The following is a 19,422-nucleotide window of genomic DNA, read 5'->3' on the forward strand; positions in this document are numbered from 1 at the left end:
TCACTTTTAAGTCTGGTATGGACAGAGAAGAAGGACTGTGCACATGGAAGAGGCCTGTGGGTTGGGAAATAAGGGAGGACTGGTGAAACCCTGAGATCATTTGTGATATGGGTAGTTGAGGCCAGACTAGGCCAGGACACTGAATGTGGGACTTGTGCTAGATCTGGTGGGCTCAGGAGAAGGTACAAATGGGGAAGTCTGTATCTGGAGATTCTCTTGTCCTGCCAGGTCCCACCACCCTTCTCAGCCCCAAATAAACACAGGGATGCTATATTAGTTATAAAACTGTTGGTCGGTGGCTTGAACTTCTTATTAGCTAGCTCTGTCTTAATTATTAACCTATTTTTATTAAACATTGTATTTCCATGTGGTCTTAGCTTACCAGCCAACACCTAGAGCCTCATCTCTTCCCAGGCTCTACACGACAACTCTGTCTGCCTATATTTCCCAGAATTCTTCTCATCTACTAGTCCAGCCTGTTTTTCTGCCTTATTGTCCAACAGTGTTTTATTCATCAACCAATAAGCGAAACATATATACAGAAGGACTTCCCCCATCAGAAGTCAAGGAGATTCACTGGTCTTGACCCTAGAGAAGGAGGTGAGAACACTGACTGAATGGAGGGGCTTGATGTGGGACAGAAGGGACCTATGGGGTGGTTGAAGATAGGTGGTTCTTGGTGGAAACCTACAGGTTAGTTGTGTGGTACAAGAAAGGGTTGATCAGAAATACTAAGTACATGTATGGCATAAAAATATAAAGACATTTCTTCTGAAAGTTATTTTCTGTATCATTTCATATAAATTTATGACATATAGCTACTCATTATTACTGTTAACAAGAGGCCAAGAAATCAAAAATCTGTAAACTGAGAAATCGGCTGCCTTCTTCAGTTATTATCTATCAGGCATTTACATAGACATTCATTAAGTTAATATTTACTACTATATTACAGAAACTAGGCACTACACTAGAGACTGAATATTCAGTGGTTTACAGAAGAATAATAAAGTTTGAGGTCTATTGTACAGGTAAGACTATGTTCTGGGGAGGTAAAAATCCCCCTTTGGTTGCTGCATAGTAAGAAGCACAACAAAATCACTTAGAAATGCCCATGGTTCATTTGGCTTTCTTGCTCAGTTGAACATGTTGCCTTATTAAGGATAAATTATACTTTGGAGCCTACAGATTCTGATACTTGGTAACATTTGAAAAAAAATGAAAACATTTGGTGCTGGCCACGGTGACATGTGCTTGTAGTCCCAAGCCCATGGGATCAGAGGCAGTAGTGATAGCTTTCTGTCCCAGGAGTCTGTGACTAGTCTAGACAGCATAGTAAGACCCCATCTCAAAAAAAAAATGTGTTGTAGTCTTTGTGATATATAAAGCTGTAAAAGGGGCTTACCTCTGTCTTAAAGTTGCAGTCATCTAGCCCAGGAAATCATTTGTTATGCATTACCAGCCAAAGCTGAAGTCCATGACACTAGTGTGATTGCTAGATGTGATAACATTCACTGTACATTTCTGAATCACTACATATATAAGTCAAGAAGGTATAGCTTATGTTAAATGCTATGTATGGGTACTTGCTAGGCAGAGGGAAAAGGAGAGATATAATGTTACCCCCTTTTGCAGGACTTCATAACTTAGCAATGAGATATGAACAATAGAAAAGGAGAATAGAGACATAAGAAAGAAATGTTTATTCTACCTATATAGGGAAAAATACCAAAGCAGAACTTCCTGAGAAATGGTCATACTTTTAACTGACTAACTCAAGTTAAGTGGTTGTGAAGTTATTGGTATAATCCATAAAATATGGTAGTTCATCACTTTGATGTTTAATGTGCAATCCAGAAGAGGTGTAATTATAAGGATTCAGGATAGTGATTGATACAATGCATTATGCAGTGTGAAAAGATGAGTGTCTTGAACATTAATTAAAAGGTTCCATTTAAATCCCTATCATGAAGGCCTTAATTAAGGCAATCACAGAGATTAAGAAGAGATAATCTAGTTTATGTAATAAAATACATAAGTCAAAGTTAAATAATAACTTTTAAAATGTGTATTAAAATATAAAATAATGCATACTAATATAAGACTATATGTGTACAATTATAATACATATTAATATATGATTATATGTTTCTATTAATAGAAACAGAAATGTATTGGTTGGTTAGTAGATCTCTGTAGCCCTAGTTTAACAGCCTTTCTTAACAATTTTTCTTAATGCCCTTTAACATACATTTACCTATTTGTGTATCTTATAAAATATTATACATAATTTAAACTACTTAGAAAATGTTTTTTCAGATATATTACTGTTGCTGCCATTGTGACATTCACTCAGATTCTAATGCTAATAAGAAGGAATATAATCAGTAAACAAGCCCTAACAAACTGTTTTTGTTCATTATATTGGGCTTTATTTATGTAATGACTTATTAAGTATAAAAAAAGTTTAGTACCACTAATATGTTTAAAACATTTTATAGACAATTTTGAAAACACGTGAGCAAGTACAAATAAGGACTATGAATTATCAATGTATTAGTCATCTCACAATGCTATGACAGAATGTCACTAAGTGATTCAAGTAACATATTTATTTCTCATTGTTATGAAGACTGGAAAGACCAAGATCAAGTTGTCATTTGGAAGAGGTTACCTATAAATGCCTTTCTCTTAGCTCATAAATGACTGCCTTCTCTCCCTTTAAAATAGTTTTTATCCCAGCATGAAGGTTCTATCTGATCCCAAGTGCAGATTCCAATAAATATCTCACTTGGACTTAGAGCTTTAGTCATGAATTTGGGTGAACACATTTAGACTCAATTCATAGCTATCAGCAAGACTGTTTCCTTAAGGATAATTAAATAAAGTCACAGAAAAATAGGTAATTTATCTAATAACTATGAGATAACAAAAGATTCTTCACCTGGTTTTTTCCTGGACCCCTGATTGTCATGGAACTGACTCTATACCAGGCTGGCCTGAAACTCACAGGATGTACCTCCCTCTGCCTCCTGAGTGCTGGAATTAAAGGCGTGTGCCACCATTGCCTGGCTAGGCTGCTGGCTATATCTGACTTTTTTTTCTTCACATAATATTTTGAAGATTTAACTATAATGTAGTATATATCAGAATGTTATTTTTTTATTTTGTTTATCTACTTGATGGCAATTCAATATTTGATTTCTCTTCTTTTGGATATATACCATGAACTAGAATAGAAGTGACTTGTTGAATCACATAGTAATTTTCATTATGTTTCTCAACCTGTCCTTGAATTTATGATTATCATGCCATGCCTCTTATAAAAAGCTGGGATTACAGCAATGTGCCACCATTCCAAGCTTTGGTAATTCTGAATTTAATTTTTTAAAACACTAGTGAGCTGTTTTCAAAGTATTTGTTGTAAGATATTCATTGCTAATAGTAATGATCAGTTAATTAAAATAATTGTTATATATTATTGAATGGGCTAATAATATTTATAGTCTTGCTTTTTAAAAAAAATAATAAAAATTAACTAAATAGATATAATAATTAAAAAAATTGTTTGTTAGTTGTTTTCATATTTCTAACATTTTATTTATATAATATAATTTCAATTTTTATATACTTATAAGTCTAATAATTCCCACACTAGTTATAAACACTAAAGAAACTTATTGTCAACAAATACATAGCAGTTTTTATAACTAAGAAGAGTTGGTAATTATCAAATAGCATATGACTACATGCTTAATGATATCAAGAAATTCAATTAAATAATTCTATTTTCATGAGTTGGATGACTTGTCTCACAGCAAATCCAAAAGTCAACTCTTGGTTTAATGCAAATGTAAATGTGGATTAAGCAATAAAACATTTAGATTAGAAACATTAAATTAGATTAGAAAACACTAGAGGCAATACATATGCATTTAGTTAAGCATATAGGAGAATATGATCTTGTGGTAGGTGAAGATTTCTATATTGATCAGTTAACATGAATTAAAATTTGTTAATGTGGACTACAATAAACTTCTGTTCATTAGAAGACTCCATTAAATGAATTTTTTTAAAACTACCTTAGAAGGAGAAAAGATATTTGTGGTATATAAATATCCAGAAAAGGATTAGTATCCAAAACTAATAAAGAATTACTATGAATGAATTTTTTTAAAAAAAGGATGATCAATTCTGTAAAAAAGAGAAAAAATAGTTCATGAAAGAGGACATCCAGGTTGCAAATATGTATATGAATCATGATGGATTTGTTTGTTTTCCAGCTGTTTCTGTGGGAAGCTTGCAGCCTTGTGGATCTTCTTTTCTCTTGAAGGTGCAATAACATTCTAGCTATTCATCTAAGGATTGTTCTACCTGCACATCACAAATTCTGAAATACTGTGCTTTAAAATTTTATAAGTTCAAAATATTTTCTAACTCCTGTTGTGTTCTTCTCTGAAATAAGTATGTTTGAAAGAAAAAATACTTTATGATATTTGTTAAAGTGTAATGGGGGAGAATTGATTCAACACAATTACTTTGGATATACCTAGGGTTTTGCAATTGGGAAGAAGGATTAGTTTTAGCCTCATCTGTAGGCTGGCTGGTAGGGTAAGAATTAACAACTAAAAGCAGGGTGGGATCACTGGGTGGGGAACACTAAGGGGAAACATCACAGATAAGGGAGAGGAGCTAAACTGACCCAGTGGAATTTTTGCTAAATACAGCACCTGGTGAGGAGCAAGCACCTTGAGAACAGTGGAGGATGAGTGAGCACGTGAGGGTGATTAGATACTGGAGCAGAAGGGAATCCTGCCAAACTGAGTCAGCAGAGGTGTACATCTAATACCAGATTGACCCAATGTACTGTGAGTCTATGAGACAATTCAGGAGGCTATCTGAAGTTCAGTCAAGCAGATAAACTTTATCACATATAGCCTCTTTAATTTGAAATACCTGATGATTTTCAAAGCAAACCTGGTATTGCTTTCCCACTTAATTGTGCTGAGGTCATAGAAAATGCTTTGCTTTATTTCCACTTTTTAAAGGCTCACTGTGCCTAGCATGTGGTCTTATTTGATGATGGTTCAGTAACACTTGAATGTTTATCTTTGAGTGGAATGTTTTATGTCGCCAGGGCAAGTTTTTGTTTGTGTCTTCCAGATACTCTGCATCCAGAGTTGAGATAAAGTATATTTGCCTTTTCTCCATCAAGTCATGCTTCTTTAGGGTGTTGTATGTTATCAGCTAAGCAAATAACACTCCTTTTCTGAACTAATCATTGTGGGGTTAATTGGCCATATGTCTTTATACTCCTTCCTGCACTCTTCCTGGGAAGATAGTTTTGTATTCACAAGACCTAAACATTTGAAGTCCTTGTGTATGCCTATGCATATTCATGTTCATTTAAAAAAATGATATATTCTGGGTGTCAAACTATAAATTTAATTATTTAAAGAATTATCCTAAGGGAAAATCAAAGCCATAAAATTTTTATGTTAAATTTTTTTTGACTTGGAAGGATGTTTCAGCAGTTAAGACTGTTAGCTGCCCTCACAAAGGACCTCTGAGTTCATTTCCTAGCACCCACCTTAGGCAGCTCACAACTGCCTGTACCTCCAGCTCCAGGTGATCTGACTTTCCTCTGGCCTCTGTGGGCACCTGCACTCACATACATGTCCATACACAGACACTCACATACATGTAAATAAGGCTAAAAATGAAATGTGGGAGAGCATTTTCTTAATTGATGTTCCCTCTTCCCAAATGATTCTAGCTTGGGTAAAGTCAACATACAAGTAGCCAGTACAAGTGGCCTTCTCTGTTTCCACTGTTAAACTGGAATTCTTCTTTCTCATTTGTTCCCCAGGTGGCATGTTAGTATTAACATCATAATACCCTTCCTGGGCTTTAGGAAAACTCTGATACCTCCACATTCCTTCTTTTCATGGGGTATTTTTAATCTTGTGGAAGAATTGTGATACTTTGTGTGAGTGTTGCCAGGGGAAATGTGAGATAGCATCCAAAGCTGACGATGTAGCAAAGATCCATCCTCCTAACTGTCAAGCCTGCTACTGGCTGTGTTCTGTCCAGCATAACAGTTGGGTATAAGTACATGTTTCAAAGTATTTTCAGTAAAACCTATATTATTTAAAAAAGAAGAATGTTAGAATTTCTGCTGATTGAATTATTAGTTTGAAATTCACACTTGTAGATGGAATGATTTTATGATCTATGCAATGTGTTATATGGCTTCAGGAGAGGAAACAATAAAAACACCACTAGACATTTTTGTTCAGATGTGCCTGAATAAATGCCGTGGTTATGGGTGTGTGAAAATTTAGTTGAACAACATAGTGGGTGTAGGTATGAACAGGAGTTTGTGTTCATGTGTGCCTAGGTACCCATCTATGAAGGGTATAAATGCACATGTGTGCACCTACATGCATAGGTGCACGTGTGTGGAGGTTTAAGGTCACCCTCAGTATCCTTCCTCAGGAGCCTTCCTCCCCCTGCCCTCTTTTTCTCTTCTTTCATTTTTTTTTTTTTTAAATAAAGGAAAGCATTAAATCTGGCTTACAATTGCAAAGGCTTTGAGTCCATCATGGCTGAGAAAAGGCATGGGCAGCAGGAACAGCTGAGAGCTCATATCCCAACAGGAGGTAGAAAGCATATTGAGTATGGCACAAGTCTTTTGAAACCTTAACCCCCCCCAAGTGACACACCTCCTCCAGCAAGGACAGTTCTACCAACTAAGGACAAATATTCAAATATATTAGCTGATGGTGGCCATTCTCTTTCAAACTACCACAGACCATTCCATCATGCTAGGCCCCAGTATTATGGAGCCAGTATGATTTTGTTTATGTTTATGTTTCTTGGCTACTTTATCTTTTGTTATTCTTGCTATTAAAACTCATCCACTCTTATATTGGGGCCTAAATATCCTTTTATAAATTAGGTGTTGTTCCATGACTTGGCATATAAATTTTCAAATCATCTTGATTTTCTTCAAGTAGCTTTGAATATTCTTTTGCTTGTAAATTAGATGGTTTACTGTTTTAGCAATATTTCTTTCTTATTCCTCATTGATCTCTTTTTCTATTGGGATTCATGTTGCTATTTTTAAAGAAAATAAAAGGGCTTATATTGTCTAAATATAAATAATATATCCCTAACATTGTTCTTGGAAATGTAATAATTGGGATAATTTGTTTATGAAATTTTTGCTTATGATAACACAGCAGAAATGTGGTTCCATTAAACTGAGAAAGAAGTTCGCCTGTTCTGGATTCCTTCTTTTCTTTTATGTGACATCTCTAGCAGTGAGAGGAGCAGACAGAATAGGGCACTTATGCTCCTGCCACTCAAGCTGTCTAATGGTTAGACATGCAACCACAACCCCAGGCTTTCTCTTGTCCGGGGTTCTCACCTGACTTTGGTGTTTATCACTTCAGATTTTATCCTTCTGCATCATAGATAAGAAAATGAACATATATTGTAGCATAGGCAGGCCATGAACTGGATGCTATCTTCCAGTGGAAAAAAAATGTGAATTTTGTTTCTATATTTAAATGTGGATGAGCTATTTTTTCTTTTATATTTACTTATTTTGCATTCGAACCACAGTTTCTCCTTCCTCCTCTCCCCCCAGTCTATCCCCATCTCCCCTCTGCACCCCATATACTCTTCTCTCTAGATTCAGAAAAGGGCAGGCCTCTCATGGGTGTTAACAAAATATGGTATAGCAAGTTGCAGTACTAGGCACCTCCCCTTGTGTTAAGGCTGGGCAAGGAGCCCAATATTAGGAATAGGGTCCCAAAAGCCAGAAAAAGACTTAGAGATAAAGCCCCTGCTTCCACTGTTAGGAGTCCTACAGGAAGACCAAGCTACACAACTGTCACACATGTGTAGAGGTCCTAGGTCAGTCTATGCAGGTCCCTGATTTTTGATTCAGACTCCAAGAGTTCATATGAGCCCTGGTTAGTTGATCTGAGGATTTTCTTGTGATGTCCTTGACGCTTCTGGCTTCTCCAGTCCTTATTCCCACCCTACCCCTTCAGCAGGATTCCCTGAGCTGGGTATCATGTTTGATAGTGGGTCTGCATCTGTTTCTATCAGTTGCTGGATGAAACATCTCTGATGATAATTGAGCTAGGCACCAGTCTGTGAGTATATCAGACTATCATTAGGCATCGTTACATTGATTATTTTCCTCCAGTTTGTTTCTATCCAAGGTCTCTAGGGGACTGTCCAGCATCTAAGTGCTGGCCGTCCAGGCATTGCCAGAGGTGGGCTCACTCTTGTGTCATGGATCTAAGGCTGGAACAGTCATTGTTTGGCCACTCCCACATGCAGCAACCTTACTGCAGCACAGCTCATAGGCAGGACAGACTTTAGGGTTAGGTTGGTGCTGCAGTCCCTCTCCTGGAAGTCTGGCCTGATCAAGGGAAATGGCCAGGTCAGACCGTCTATCCTCTATTACTAGGAGTCTTAGAATTGTAGATTTCTAGGAGTTTCCCTTGCACCAGGTTTCTACCTGACCCTGAAATGCGCCCCTGTCCAGTCATCTTTCAGTCCTCTCATGTTCTCATCCCTACCAGCCCCCAGTCCACCCACAAAACCTCTTTTTTTTGTGATTATTTATTTTTTATTTTACATGTCGATCCCAGTTCCCTCTCCTTCCCTTCCTCCCTCTTAGCCTCTCTGCCCCCTCACATGCACCCTGACCACCCTCTCCTCCCATCCTCCCACCCCATTTCCACATGTAGTGCAATGTCATCCAGGTGGGGTCATGTAAATCTGTCAAGTCATTTGGAGTAGGGACTAGGTCCTCTCTCCTGTCTCTAGGTTAAGGGAGTATCCCTCCATGGGGGATGTGCCCACAAGGTCCTTTTGTGCACCAGGAATACATCCTGGTTCCACTGTCTGAGGTCCCTTAGACTGCTCAGTCCTTCTGGCTGAGACCCATATTGAGTCAATCCCATGTTGGATTCCAGCTATCAGTCTGGGGGCCCGTTAGCTCCTCCTTGTTCAGCTCTGCTGTCTCTATGTGTTTCTGCAACATGGTCTTGTCCTCCCTCTCTGCATCTGGATTCTAGTTCAGCTCAGTGTTTAGTTATGGGTGTTTACTTCTGTTTCCAACAGGTACTAGATGAGGGCTCCATGATGGTGGATAAGTTTGTTGTTGATCTCACTATCTGGGAAGGGCATTTATGGTAGCTTTTCCATGGTTGCTCAAATTGTTAGTTGGAGTCAGTCTTGTAGGTCTCTAGACCTTTCTTTAGGTTTAGTTTTCTCTTCAAACCAATAATGGCTCCCTCTTTTATGTTCTCTCTCTCTCTCTCTCTCTCTCTCTCTCTCTCTCTCTCTCTCACTCTCACTCACTCTCTCTCCCCCACTCTCCTGTCTTCTATTCCTACCCTGTCTCAATCTTCCTAGTCACACGTGCTTTCCTCTCCTCCCCTTCTCTTTCTCCTACTTCTCTTTCCATTCAATGTTTCCCCTTCCCATATGCTCTGGGGGACTTGTCCCTTCCCCCTTCTGTGAGGGACTTTATATGAATCTCTTAGAATACTCCTTGTACCCTAGTTCCTCTGGTGACGTGAATTATAGGCTGGTGATCCTTTGCTCTATGTCTAAAATCCATATATGAGTGAGTACATACCATGTTCCTCTGCAGCAAGGTAACAGAGTCGCAAAACCTCTTAAAATTCCTCTTTCCCAGGGAGATTCAAGCATCCCTTTGGGACTTCCTTGTTACTTAGCCTCCCTATGCCTGTGGATTATAGCCTGGTTACCCTTTATTTTACAGCTAATATCCACTTATAATTGAGTACATACATGTTGGTCCAGGTTATCTCACCCAGGATGATTTTTTTAGTTTCATCTATTTGCCTAAACATTTCATGATTTCATTGTTGTAACAGCTGAGTAATACTCCATTGTGTAAATGTAGCACATTTTCTTTATACATTCTTTGGTTGAGGGACAACTATGTTGTTTCCAGGTTCTGGCTATTACGAACAATGCTGTTATGAACATAGTTGATCAAGTATCCTTGTGACGGAATGGAGTGTCTCCTTTGGATATATGCCCAAGAGTAGTATAGCTAGGTCTTAAGGTAGATTGACACCCAATTTTCTGAGAAACTGCCATATTGATTTCCAAAGTGTCTGTACAATTTTGTACTCCTACCAGCAATGGAGAAACATTCCCCTTTCTCCATATCTTCTCCGGCATGAGCTGTTATTTGTGATTATTTTTTTTTTGCTTTTTTTTTCTTTTTATTTTACATATCGATCCCAGTTCCCTCTCCCTCCCTCCCTCTTTCCCCCTTTCCCACCCTCTCATGCCCCCACAACCACATCCTCTCTCATCCCCCCCACTCCACATGTAGGGTGATGCCATCCAGGAGGGGTCATCTAAATCTGTCAAGTCATTTGAAGTAGGGACTAGGACTTCTCTCCTGTCTCTAGGTTAAAGGAGTATCCCTCCATGGGGGATGTGCCCGCAAGGTCCTTTTGTGCACCAGGGATACATCCTGGTTCCACTGTCTGAGGTCCCTTAGAGTGCTCAGGCCTTCTAGCTGAGACCCATGTTCAGAGGGTCTGAGTCAGTCCCATGCTGGATTCCCAGCTATCAGTCTGGGGGCCCATTAGCTCCTCCTTGTTCAGCTCTGCTGCCTCTATGTGTTTCTGTAGCCTGGTCTTGTCCTCCCTCTCTGCACCTGGATTTCAGTTCTACTCAGTGTTTAGTTATGGGTATCTTCTTCTGTTTCCATCAGCTACTAGATGAGGGCTCTATGATGATGGATAAGTTAGTCGTCGATCTCATTATCAGGGAAGGATATTTATGGTAGCCTTTCCACTGTTGCTCAAATTGTTAGTTGGGGTCAGTCCTGTAGGTCTCTAGACATTTCTCTAGGTTCAGTTTTGCTTCAAGGCTAAGGGTCTTGAACATTTCTTTAAGTGCTTCTCAACCACTTGATTTTCTTTTGTTGAGGATTCTCTATTTATATATGGACCCCCCTTTTAATTGGATTATTTGTGTTTTTGCTGTCTAGTTTCCTAATTTTATATATATATATATTTTGGAAATCAGCCCTTTGTCACAGGTGGGGTTGGTGAAGATCTTATTTCATTATGTACTCTGTTATTTTGTCCGATTGAGATTATCCTTTGCCTTATGGAAACTTTATGGTTTTGTGAGCTCCCATTTATTAATTGTCTCAGTCTTAGTGTCTGTGCTATCTGTGTTCTTTTTAGTAAGTTGTCTCCTGTGCCAATGCATTTAAGATTACTTCCTACTTTCTCTTCTGTCAGGTTCAGTGTATCTGGATTTGGGTCGAGGTCTTTGACCCACTTGAACTTGAGTTTTGTGAAGGGCAGTAGATATGGATCATTTTGCATTCTTCTACATTCCAGCATCCAGTTATACCAGCACCTTTTGTTGAAGATGCTTTCTTTTTCCATTGTATAATTTTAGCTTCTTTGTCAAAAATCAGGTGTCCATAGGTGTGTGGATTTACATGCAGATCTTCAGTTTGATTCCATCCATCCACCTATCTGTTTTTATGCCAATACCATACTTTCTAAAAATTAAAATCAGGCATTGTGATATCTCCAGAAATCCTTTTATTGTACAGGATCTTTTTAGCTATCATGGGATGTTTTATTTTTCCATATAATGTTGAGTATTGTTCTTTCAAGGTCTTAAGAATTGTGTTGAGATGTTAATGGGGGTTGTGTTGAATCTGTAGATAGCTTTTGGCAATATGACAATTTTTACTATGTTAATTCTACTGATCCATGACCATGGGAGATCTTTCCATCTTCTATTATCTTCTCCAATTTCTTTCTTCAAAGACTTGAAGTTTTTGTCATCCACTTTGCTTAAGATCTTTAACAGCTATAGGAGCTTCCAAGTAGAATTTTTAAGGTTACTTATGTATACTATCATATCATGTGTGAATAATGATAATTTTACTTTCCAATTTGTATTACCTTTATATCCCTTTTTTGTGTTATTCCTCTAGCTTGAACTTCAAGTACTATATTGAATAGATATGGAGAGAGTGGGCAGCCTTGTCTTCTTGTTTCTGATTTTAGTGGAATTGCTTTAAGTTTCTCTCCATTTAATTTGATGTCGGCTGTTGGTTTGCTATTGCTTTCATTATGCTTAGCTATGTTCCTTGTATCTGTGATCTAAGACTTTTATCATGAGGTGGTATTAGATTTTATCAAAGGCTTTTTCAGCATCTAATGAATTGATCACATGGTTTTTTGCTTTCAGTATATTTATATTGTGGGTTACATAACAGATTTTCATGTTGCACAATCCCTGCATCTCTGTGATGAAGCCTACTTGATCATTGTGGATGATCATTTTGATGTTTTCTTGGATTTGGTTTGCTGGTATTTTATTAAGTACATTTGCATCTGTGTTCATGAGGGAAATTGAACTGTAATTTCCTTTTTTTGTTGTGCCATTATGTGGTTTGGTTGTCAGGGTGACTATGGTTTCATATAAAGAATTTGGCAATGTTACATCTGTTTATATTTTGTGAAATAATTTGAGGAATGTTGGTTTTAGCTCTGTTTTGAAAGTCTTGTAGACTTCTGTACTAAAACTACCTGACCCTGGGATTTTTAATTTATCTACTTGTTTATTTATTTATTTGTAGTTGGAGGTACTTTTAATGATTGCTTCTCTTTCCTTGGGGGTTATAGGTATATTTAAATTGTTTATATGATTTTGATTTAATTTTTGTCTATTTCTTTTAGATTTTTCAATTCGTGTAGTTTTTAGATTTTTAAGTATGTCCAAACAATTCTTTGTTTGGTTTTCTTCAGTGTATGTTATGTCCCCTTTTTGTTTCTGATTTTTTTTTTAATATGGATATTCTCTCTGCCTTTTAGTTAGTTTGGATAAGGGTTTGTCTATCTTGTTGATTTTCTCAAAGAACTGACTTTGTTTCATTGTCCTTTGTGTTGCTCTCTTTGTATCTTATTGATATCAGCCCTCAGTTTGATTATTTTCTCCTGTCTACTTCTCTTGGGTATGTTGCTTTTTTGTTGTTTTTCTAGAGTGTTCAGGTGTGCAGTTAAGTCTGTAGTATGAGATCTTTCCAAGTTCTTTATGAAGGCACTTAGTTCTGTGAACTTTCCTCTTAGCACCACTCTCACTATGTCTCATGAGTTTGAGTATATTGTGCATTCATTTTCCATGAACTTGTAAGCTTTTTGTTGTTTCTATTTTTATTGAAATATAGCTTTAATCCATGATGATCTCATAAGATCTATGGGTTTCAACTGCTATGAAGAGACACCATGACCATGGCCACTCTCATAGGGAAAACATTTAATTGAGGGGGCTTGCTTACAGCTTGAGAGATTTATGGCTTTCTTACATTTTTATTGTCTTTTCATCAGTTTCTTCAAGGCATTTATTCATTTCCTCTTTAAATAACTCTATCATCCTCATAAAGCTGATTTTAATGTCATTTTCTTATACTTCAAATGTGTTGGAATACACAGGGCTTGCTGTAGTGGGATGGCTATGTTCTGGTTGTGAATATTGCCATTGCTGTTGTTGATTGTGTTCTTACACTAATGTTTAGGCATCTGGTTTGGAGTGACTATAGGTCTAGGTGCCAATTTCTGGATTTGTCTTTGTTGATGGGTGTTTTCTTCTTTGGTTTCAGTTTCTTTTCTGGTTTTCCCACTGCCATGGCCTGTGGTTGAGTGGAGGGTCTCTGCCTGCATTGTAGGCTAGATTCTAGTGGCCTAGATGGCCTCTGGTCCAGCAGGCTGTTGCTACCCAACTTTGGGGCTGGAGTTCTGGCTATGTGCATGGCCTCTGATCTGGCTGGGATCCTCTGAGTTTCAGGATGCTTGCCTGGCAGCTGATTTTTCAGGTGTCTGTCCTGGACTTTGATGGTGCAGAAAATTCTGCAGAGATCCATGCAAGGATATGGTAATGGCAGAGGAGGGGGAGTTGGAGTTATGCTGGTCAAGTGTGGGTGGTATTGAGGACAGTCTTAGCTGACCTTCATGATGCTGTCCTGGCATCTGCTGGATAGGAGGTTAACCCCAGAGATGTGGCATTCAGGAGGCCTTTGTCTTTGGTTCCATGACCTGGGATGGATGTGTAAAGTTCTTGCCATGAAAACATTTTGACCAGCTGTTGTCATTCAAACAAGTGGCCCTGGAGAGCATGAGCTATCTTTATTTATGCAGATTCAATGGTTTGCATGAAAAGTTTTACAGCTGTTTTTTTTTTTTTTTTTTTTTTTTTTTTTTTGGTTTTGTTTTGGTTTTTGTTTATTGCTTCCTAAAAATGATTACAATGATTACCAGTTTGTTTCTAGCTTCTTTCCCCTTCCATCTTCCAGCTCTCCCACCAGTACCTACTACTACCTTTTTTAATCTATATCTCTATGTCTAGAAGCATAAGCAATCTTGCAAGCTACAAAGGAATTTTTTTCTTTTCTTTAAATGCAATTTTATTTTATATTTTTTTCTTATTTTACATATTGATCCCAGTTCCCTCACCCTCCCCATTCTCCCATGCTCCCTGACCCCCTTCTGTCCTATTCCCCCACTCCACAAGGAGGGTGATGCCTTCCATGAGGGATCATCAAGATCTGTCAAGTCATTTGAAGTAGGGTCTAGGCCCTCCCTCTCCTGCCTCTAGGCTAAGGGAGTATCCCTCCATGGGGAATGTGCTCCCAAAGTCCTTTCATGCACCAGGAATACATCCTGGTTCCACTGTCAGAGGTCCCTTAGAGTGCTCAGGCCTTCTAACTGAGACCCATGTTCAGGGGGTCTGAGTTAGTCCAATGCTGGATTCCCAGCTATCAGTCTGGGAGCCCAGTAGCACCTCCTTGTTCAGGTCAGCTGTCTCTGTGTGTTTCTGTAGCCTGGTATTGATCCATTTTCTTATCACTCCTCCCTTTGTGCAACTGTATTCAGGAGTTTGGCTCAGTGTTTAGTTGTGGGTGTCTGCTTCTATTTCCATCAGCTACTAGATGAGGGCTCTTTGATGGCTTATAAGTTAGTTATCAATCTCATTATCAGGGAAGGACATTTAAGGACTTTCTATTGTTGCTCAGATTGTTAGTTGGGGTTGTCCTTGTAGGTCTCTGGACATTTTTCTAGAGTCAGTTTTCTCTTCTTCAAAACTATAATGGCTCCCTTTATTATGGTATCTCTCTCTTTTTTTTTTTTTTTTTTTTTTTTTTTTTTTTGCTCTAATCTGTTTGTCCCCGAGTCAATCTTCTTGGTCCCACATGTTCTCCTCTCCTCCCCTTCTCCTTCTCCTAACTCCTTCTCCACTCACTGCCTGCCCACTCCCAATATGTTCAGGAGATCTTGTCCCTTTCCCCTTTTGTGAGGGACTTTGTATGAATCTCTTAGGTTCCTCTTTGTATCCTAGTTTCTCTGTCAGTGTGAATTGTAGGCTGGTGATCCTTTGTTCTATGTCTAAAAACCATATATGAGTGAGTATATACCATGTTCATCTTTTTGTGACTGGGTTCCATCCATTTGCTTGCAAATTTCAAGATTCCGTTGTTTTGTTTTGTTTTTGTTTTTCTTTCTGCTGAGTAGTATTCCATTGTGTAGATATACCACATTAGCTATTACAAATAATGCTGCTATGAACATAGTTGAACAGATGTGTTTGTTGCTTGGATGTGCATCTTCCGGGTATATGCCTAAGAGTGGAATTGCTTGATCCTGTGGTAGGAGAACATGTAGCTCATAAGCTTCCAGAATTGTGCTCAGAATCATGCAGCGAAAAGTTCATGGGTCTTTGTCAAGTGGGTAAGAATCCCCAAGGACTTAACACAAGGAGAGCTGTTTGTGCTATTTTCAGGCCTTGACCCCTGAAGAAGTCACATGGGCTGAATAAGGTAACGGGTGGCGGGGGGCACATTTGGGCAGTAACGTTATGGTGAGTGGGTGCAGCAGGTAAGGGGGGTGGTAAGGTGGTGACTTACCTAGTTTTCTAGGAGCTGGCCAGGCCTCTCATGGGTGGAGATCTCCCCCAGAGGTGTGTGATGGGATATGAGGAGGAGAGGAGGGGCAGTTGGGGTTGAACAGGCTGAGTGTGCTGTTTTGGCCTCTGGTGGAAGAGCTGAATTAAGGTGACAAGGAGGGGAGGGGCACTTGGGGTTATGCTGGGTGGGCTCTGGCAGGAGAGGGTGATTTATGTTCTTAATGATGGCATTTACAGAATTCTTTTTCATCTGGGTATACAACTCCCTGGAGCATCTTATTGGCCATGAATTCCCTTGATTTTTCCTTTTTCTTGAAGGTCCTTACTTTTTTTACTGTGAAACAAAACCTTTCTGGGTCAACTAACTTGGTTGAAATTATTTTCTTTCAGGACCTGAAACCCGTGTCTCCATGTTCTCCTGGCACATAGAGTTCCTTCTGATAAATCTACCTTTAGTCTAATGTATTTCTATTTATGTGTTACTCTCTTGCATATATAATGTTCCCTCCCTTCTTTGTCCTGCACTTTAACAACTTACCTTTATTATGTCATGTTGAGTGACTTCTATGGCCATGTGTATTTGAAGTTCTAAATGTTCCTTATACTAGGATATTCATGTCTTCCCCAAGATCTGAAAGGTTTTAAGCTATTATCATTTTCATAGTGTTCTCATCCTGTATCTCTTTTTCCTCTGGTATGCCAAAGATCCAAATATTTAGATATTAAGTGTGTCTCAAACTTTTATGTTTTCTCTTCAAGCCTTTTTAATTCTCTTTAGTTCTTTCTGTCTGACAGTAACTATTCAAAAGATCTGTCTTCAAGCTCTGTTGTTATTTCCTCCATTGATCTGCCCTGTTACTGGGAATACAGCTAAGTCTCCCTTTGACTGTTAGAGCTAGCTTCTCATCTCCTTCCTGACTTGTGCCAAGCCTCTTTCAGATCCCATGCTGCTTTCTTCAGTTCAATTTACTGTTGGTGTTTTCTTCATTTGTTCCCTAATATTTCTGTATTGAGAACTATCTTTTATTGGGATTATCATCTTTTCTTATACTATGTGATGGCCTACTTATGTAACTTTCTCTTGATAATGACTTGGGAGGCATCAGTCAGTTCTGAGTTTGACTGACAGCAGATTTTCTCATAATCTCCAAGGCTAATCTTAACACCATGTTTTTTTCCTTGCATTACTCAGACTTACTGTAGAAATAGGATTTTTCAGGTCTGGGTCCATGGTCCAGTGAGCTCCAGGGATCCTCTTGTTTCTGCTTCCCTAGCACAAGGGTTACAAGCATACACTACCCTTCATGGCTTTTTATGCTCTTTATAAGAGTGTGAGAAATAGAACTCAGAGTCTGATTATACAGAAAACACTTTACAGACTGAGATATCTCCCTAGCCCCTGATACATGATGTTAAGAAAGAAAGGAAGGAAGGAAGGAAGGAAGGAAGGAAGGAAGGAAGGAAGAAATTAGGAGGCTAAGTATTAGGTTTTTAACCTAAGTATAATGTTTTTAAACATAAATTGTCTTTGTTAATCCTGCTTCCCTTCTGCCACTCTTAATTACCCATTGGACCCTTCCACCCTTTCCTTCCACTGTAGCCTTCTTTCCAAGTTCATGTCACTTATATCCTGTTATACTCTCCCTTTAACATTTTTCTTTTGTAGTCTCTGTTACCTTTTGCCTTATACCCACTTGCACCCCCCCCCACACACAAATACTTTAGCTGGTTATGTTGGTATGTACCTACAATCCTGGCATACAAGAGGCCAAGGCAAAATTGTGAATTCAAAGCCAGCTCAGGCTATACACTGAGTCAGTCTTCACACACACACACACACACAAACACACACACACACACACACACACACACACACACACACGTACGTATTTGTCTTGCTTGTTGTAATGAAGTTCATAGTACATACTAAAAAATACTTCGTAGAAATCTCTTTGCATGCTGAGAACATGTAATTGAATATATGTAATTGTTATATTTTTTTTACTCTTACAATTTTCTATTTTTCATTTGTTTGGTTTATTCTATATCTTTCCTTAACATTTTATGTAATTGTTAATTGCTTGGACTTTTCATAGGATGACTCTTCAAGATGAATTGGATGAACTTAAAGTACATATGTCTATTGATAAAACAACAATTCAAGAGTTGAATAGGTGCATGGCAGAGAAAAGAGAAGGTAAATTTTTTTTTTTTTTTTTTTTTTTTTTTTGAGGCAGAGTTTCTCTCTACTGCTTTAGAGATTGTCCTGGAACTGGCTCTGTAGACTAGACAGAGATCTACCTGCCTCTGCCTCTCAAGTGCTGGGGCTAAAAGTGTGAGCCACCAATGCCCAACAAGAAGGTAATTTTTTAATTAGAATAAATCTTTAGCATTATTAAAGTTTTTGTTTCAATTTAAAACTCTTACTTAATTTCTCCCTTTTTGTAACATGTTAGTGATTTATAACACTCAATTATTATGTCTCATGAGGAAATTAAACACATTGAACTCCAAAATATCCCATTTTGAACAGGCTCAGAATTTTTTAAAACTTTTAAATGGCACTTCAGAGATGGCTCAGCTGCTAAAGCTGTTGCTTCACTGGCCTGAAGAGTAGAGTTCAAACCCAGATCCCTAGCAAAGGTTGGAGAAGAGCATTGACCCTATATGGACTATGACCCCACCACTCCCCCTTCTCATATAAAAATGTAAAGTAGTATTTGATAAAGATAAAAATAATCATTTTTATTGTTCATTCATAAAGTTCTCCTACTTAGACTTGCTCTTAGATTTATAATTGATTTAATACTTACTCATTCATATTTTCTTTTGCTATTACAAGATTTTGTGGGTACTTCATTCCATCCAACTTTGTGGGGTTGGAAGCTTTATTCATTCCAAGTCTATGACCACTGTGACCAGATGTCTCATGATAGGGGATGCACTCATATTACCAGTGAATTCTTGTTCCTATGTTGAAAGTGAAGAGGATTGTATTTACTACGCCACTTCAATATCTTAGTAGAAGAAGCAAATCGGGTTAATATGATAAGATTCCTTTCAACTTCTGCCATGTAGTTGTTGTCACTACATCTAGTAATTGTTTTTAATGAACTCCTCCTCTAACTTTTTCTCAATCATTATTATTAATTTAGTCTTAAATATGTTGTTAGAGATCTATCAAAGCTGATATTTTAATGTTTCTATTTTACTTTTCTTTTAGTTTTCATCAAAATATGAGTTTACTCCTTCATTGGCTCACAAAAGATGCTTTTTCTTCTACTGAAACATATTTCCATTTCTTCCTTAACAATTGGGACCCTGAGCAGTCTTCTTGTTTTATTGTTAAAAGTAACTATATTGTTTTGAAAACAGAAACATACATAGGTAAACATTCAAGCAATGATAAAGAATCAAATT

At 38.0% G+C, this 19,422-nt stretch overlaps 1 protein-coding gene across 1 annotated transcript in view; it reads left to right on the plus strand.

Annotated features, from left to right (window-relative positions):
• Positions 1-19,422, plus strand: part of Cntln (centlein) — a 242,082-nt gene that overhangs the window by 138,397 nt on the left and 84,263 nt on the right. Inside the window, exon 13 of the mRNA XM_051188130.1 lies at positions 18,099-18,199. Coding sequence (XP_051044087.1) covers positions 18,099-18,199 — 101 coding nt within the window. The remainder of the gene's footprint in view (positions 1-18,098; positions 18,200-19,422) is intronic.

This window comes from Phodopus roborovskii, unplaced genomic scaffold (assembly GCF_943737965.1).
Source record: "Phodopus roborovskii unplaced genomic scaffold, PHOROB, whole genome shotgun sequence".
Taxonomy (NCBI): domain Eukaryota; kingdom Metazoa; phylum Chordata; class Mammalia; order Rodentia; family Cricetidae; genus Phodopus; species Phodopus roborovskii.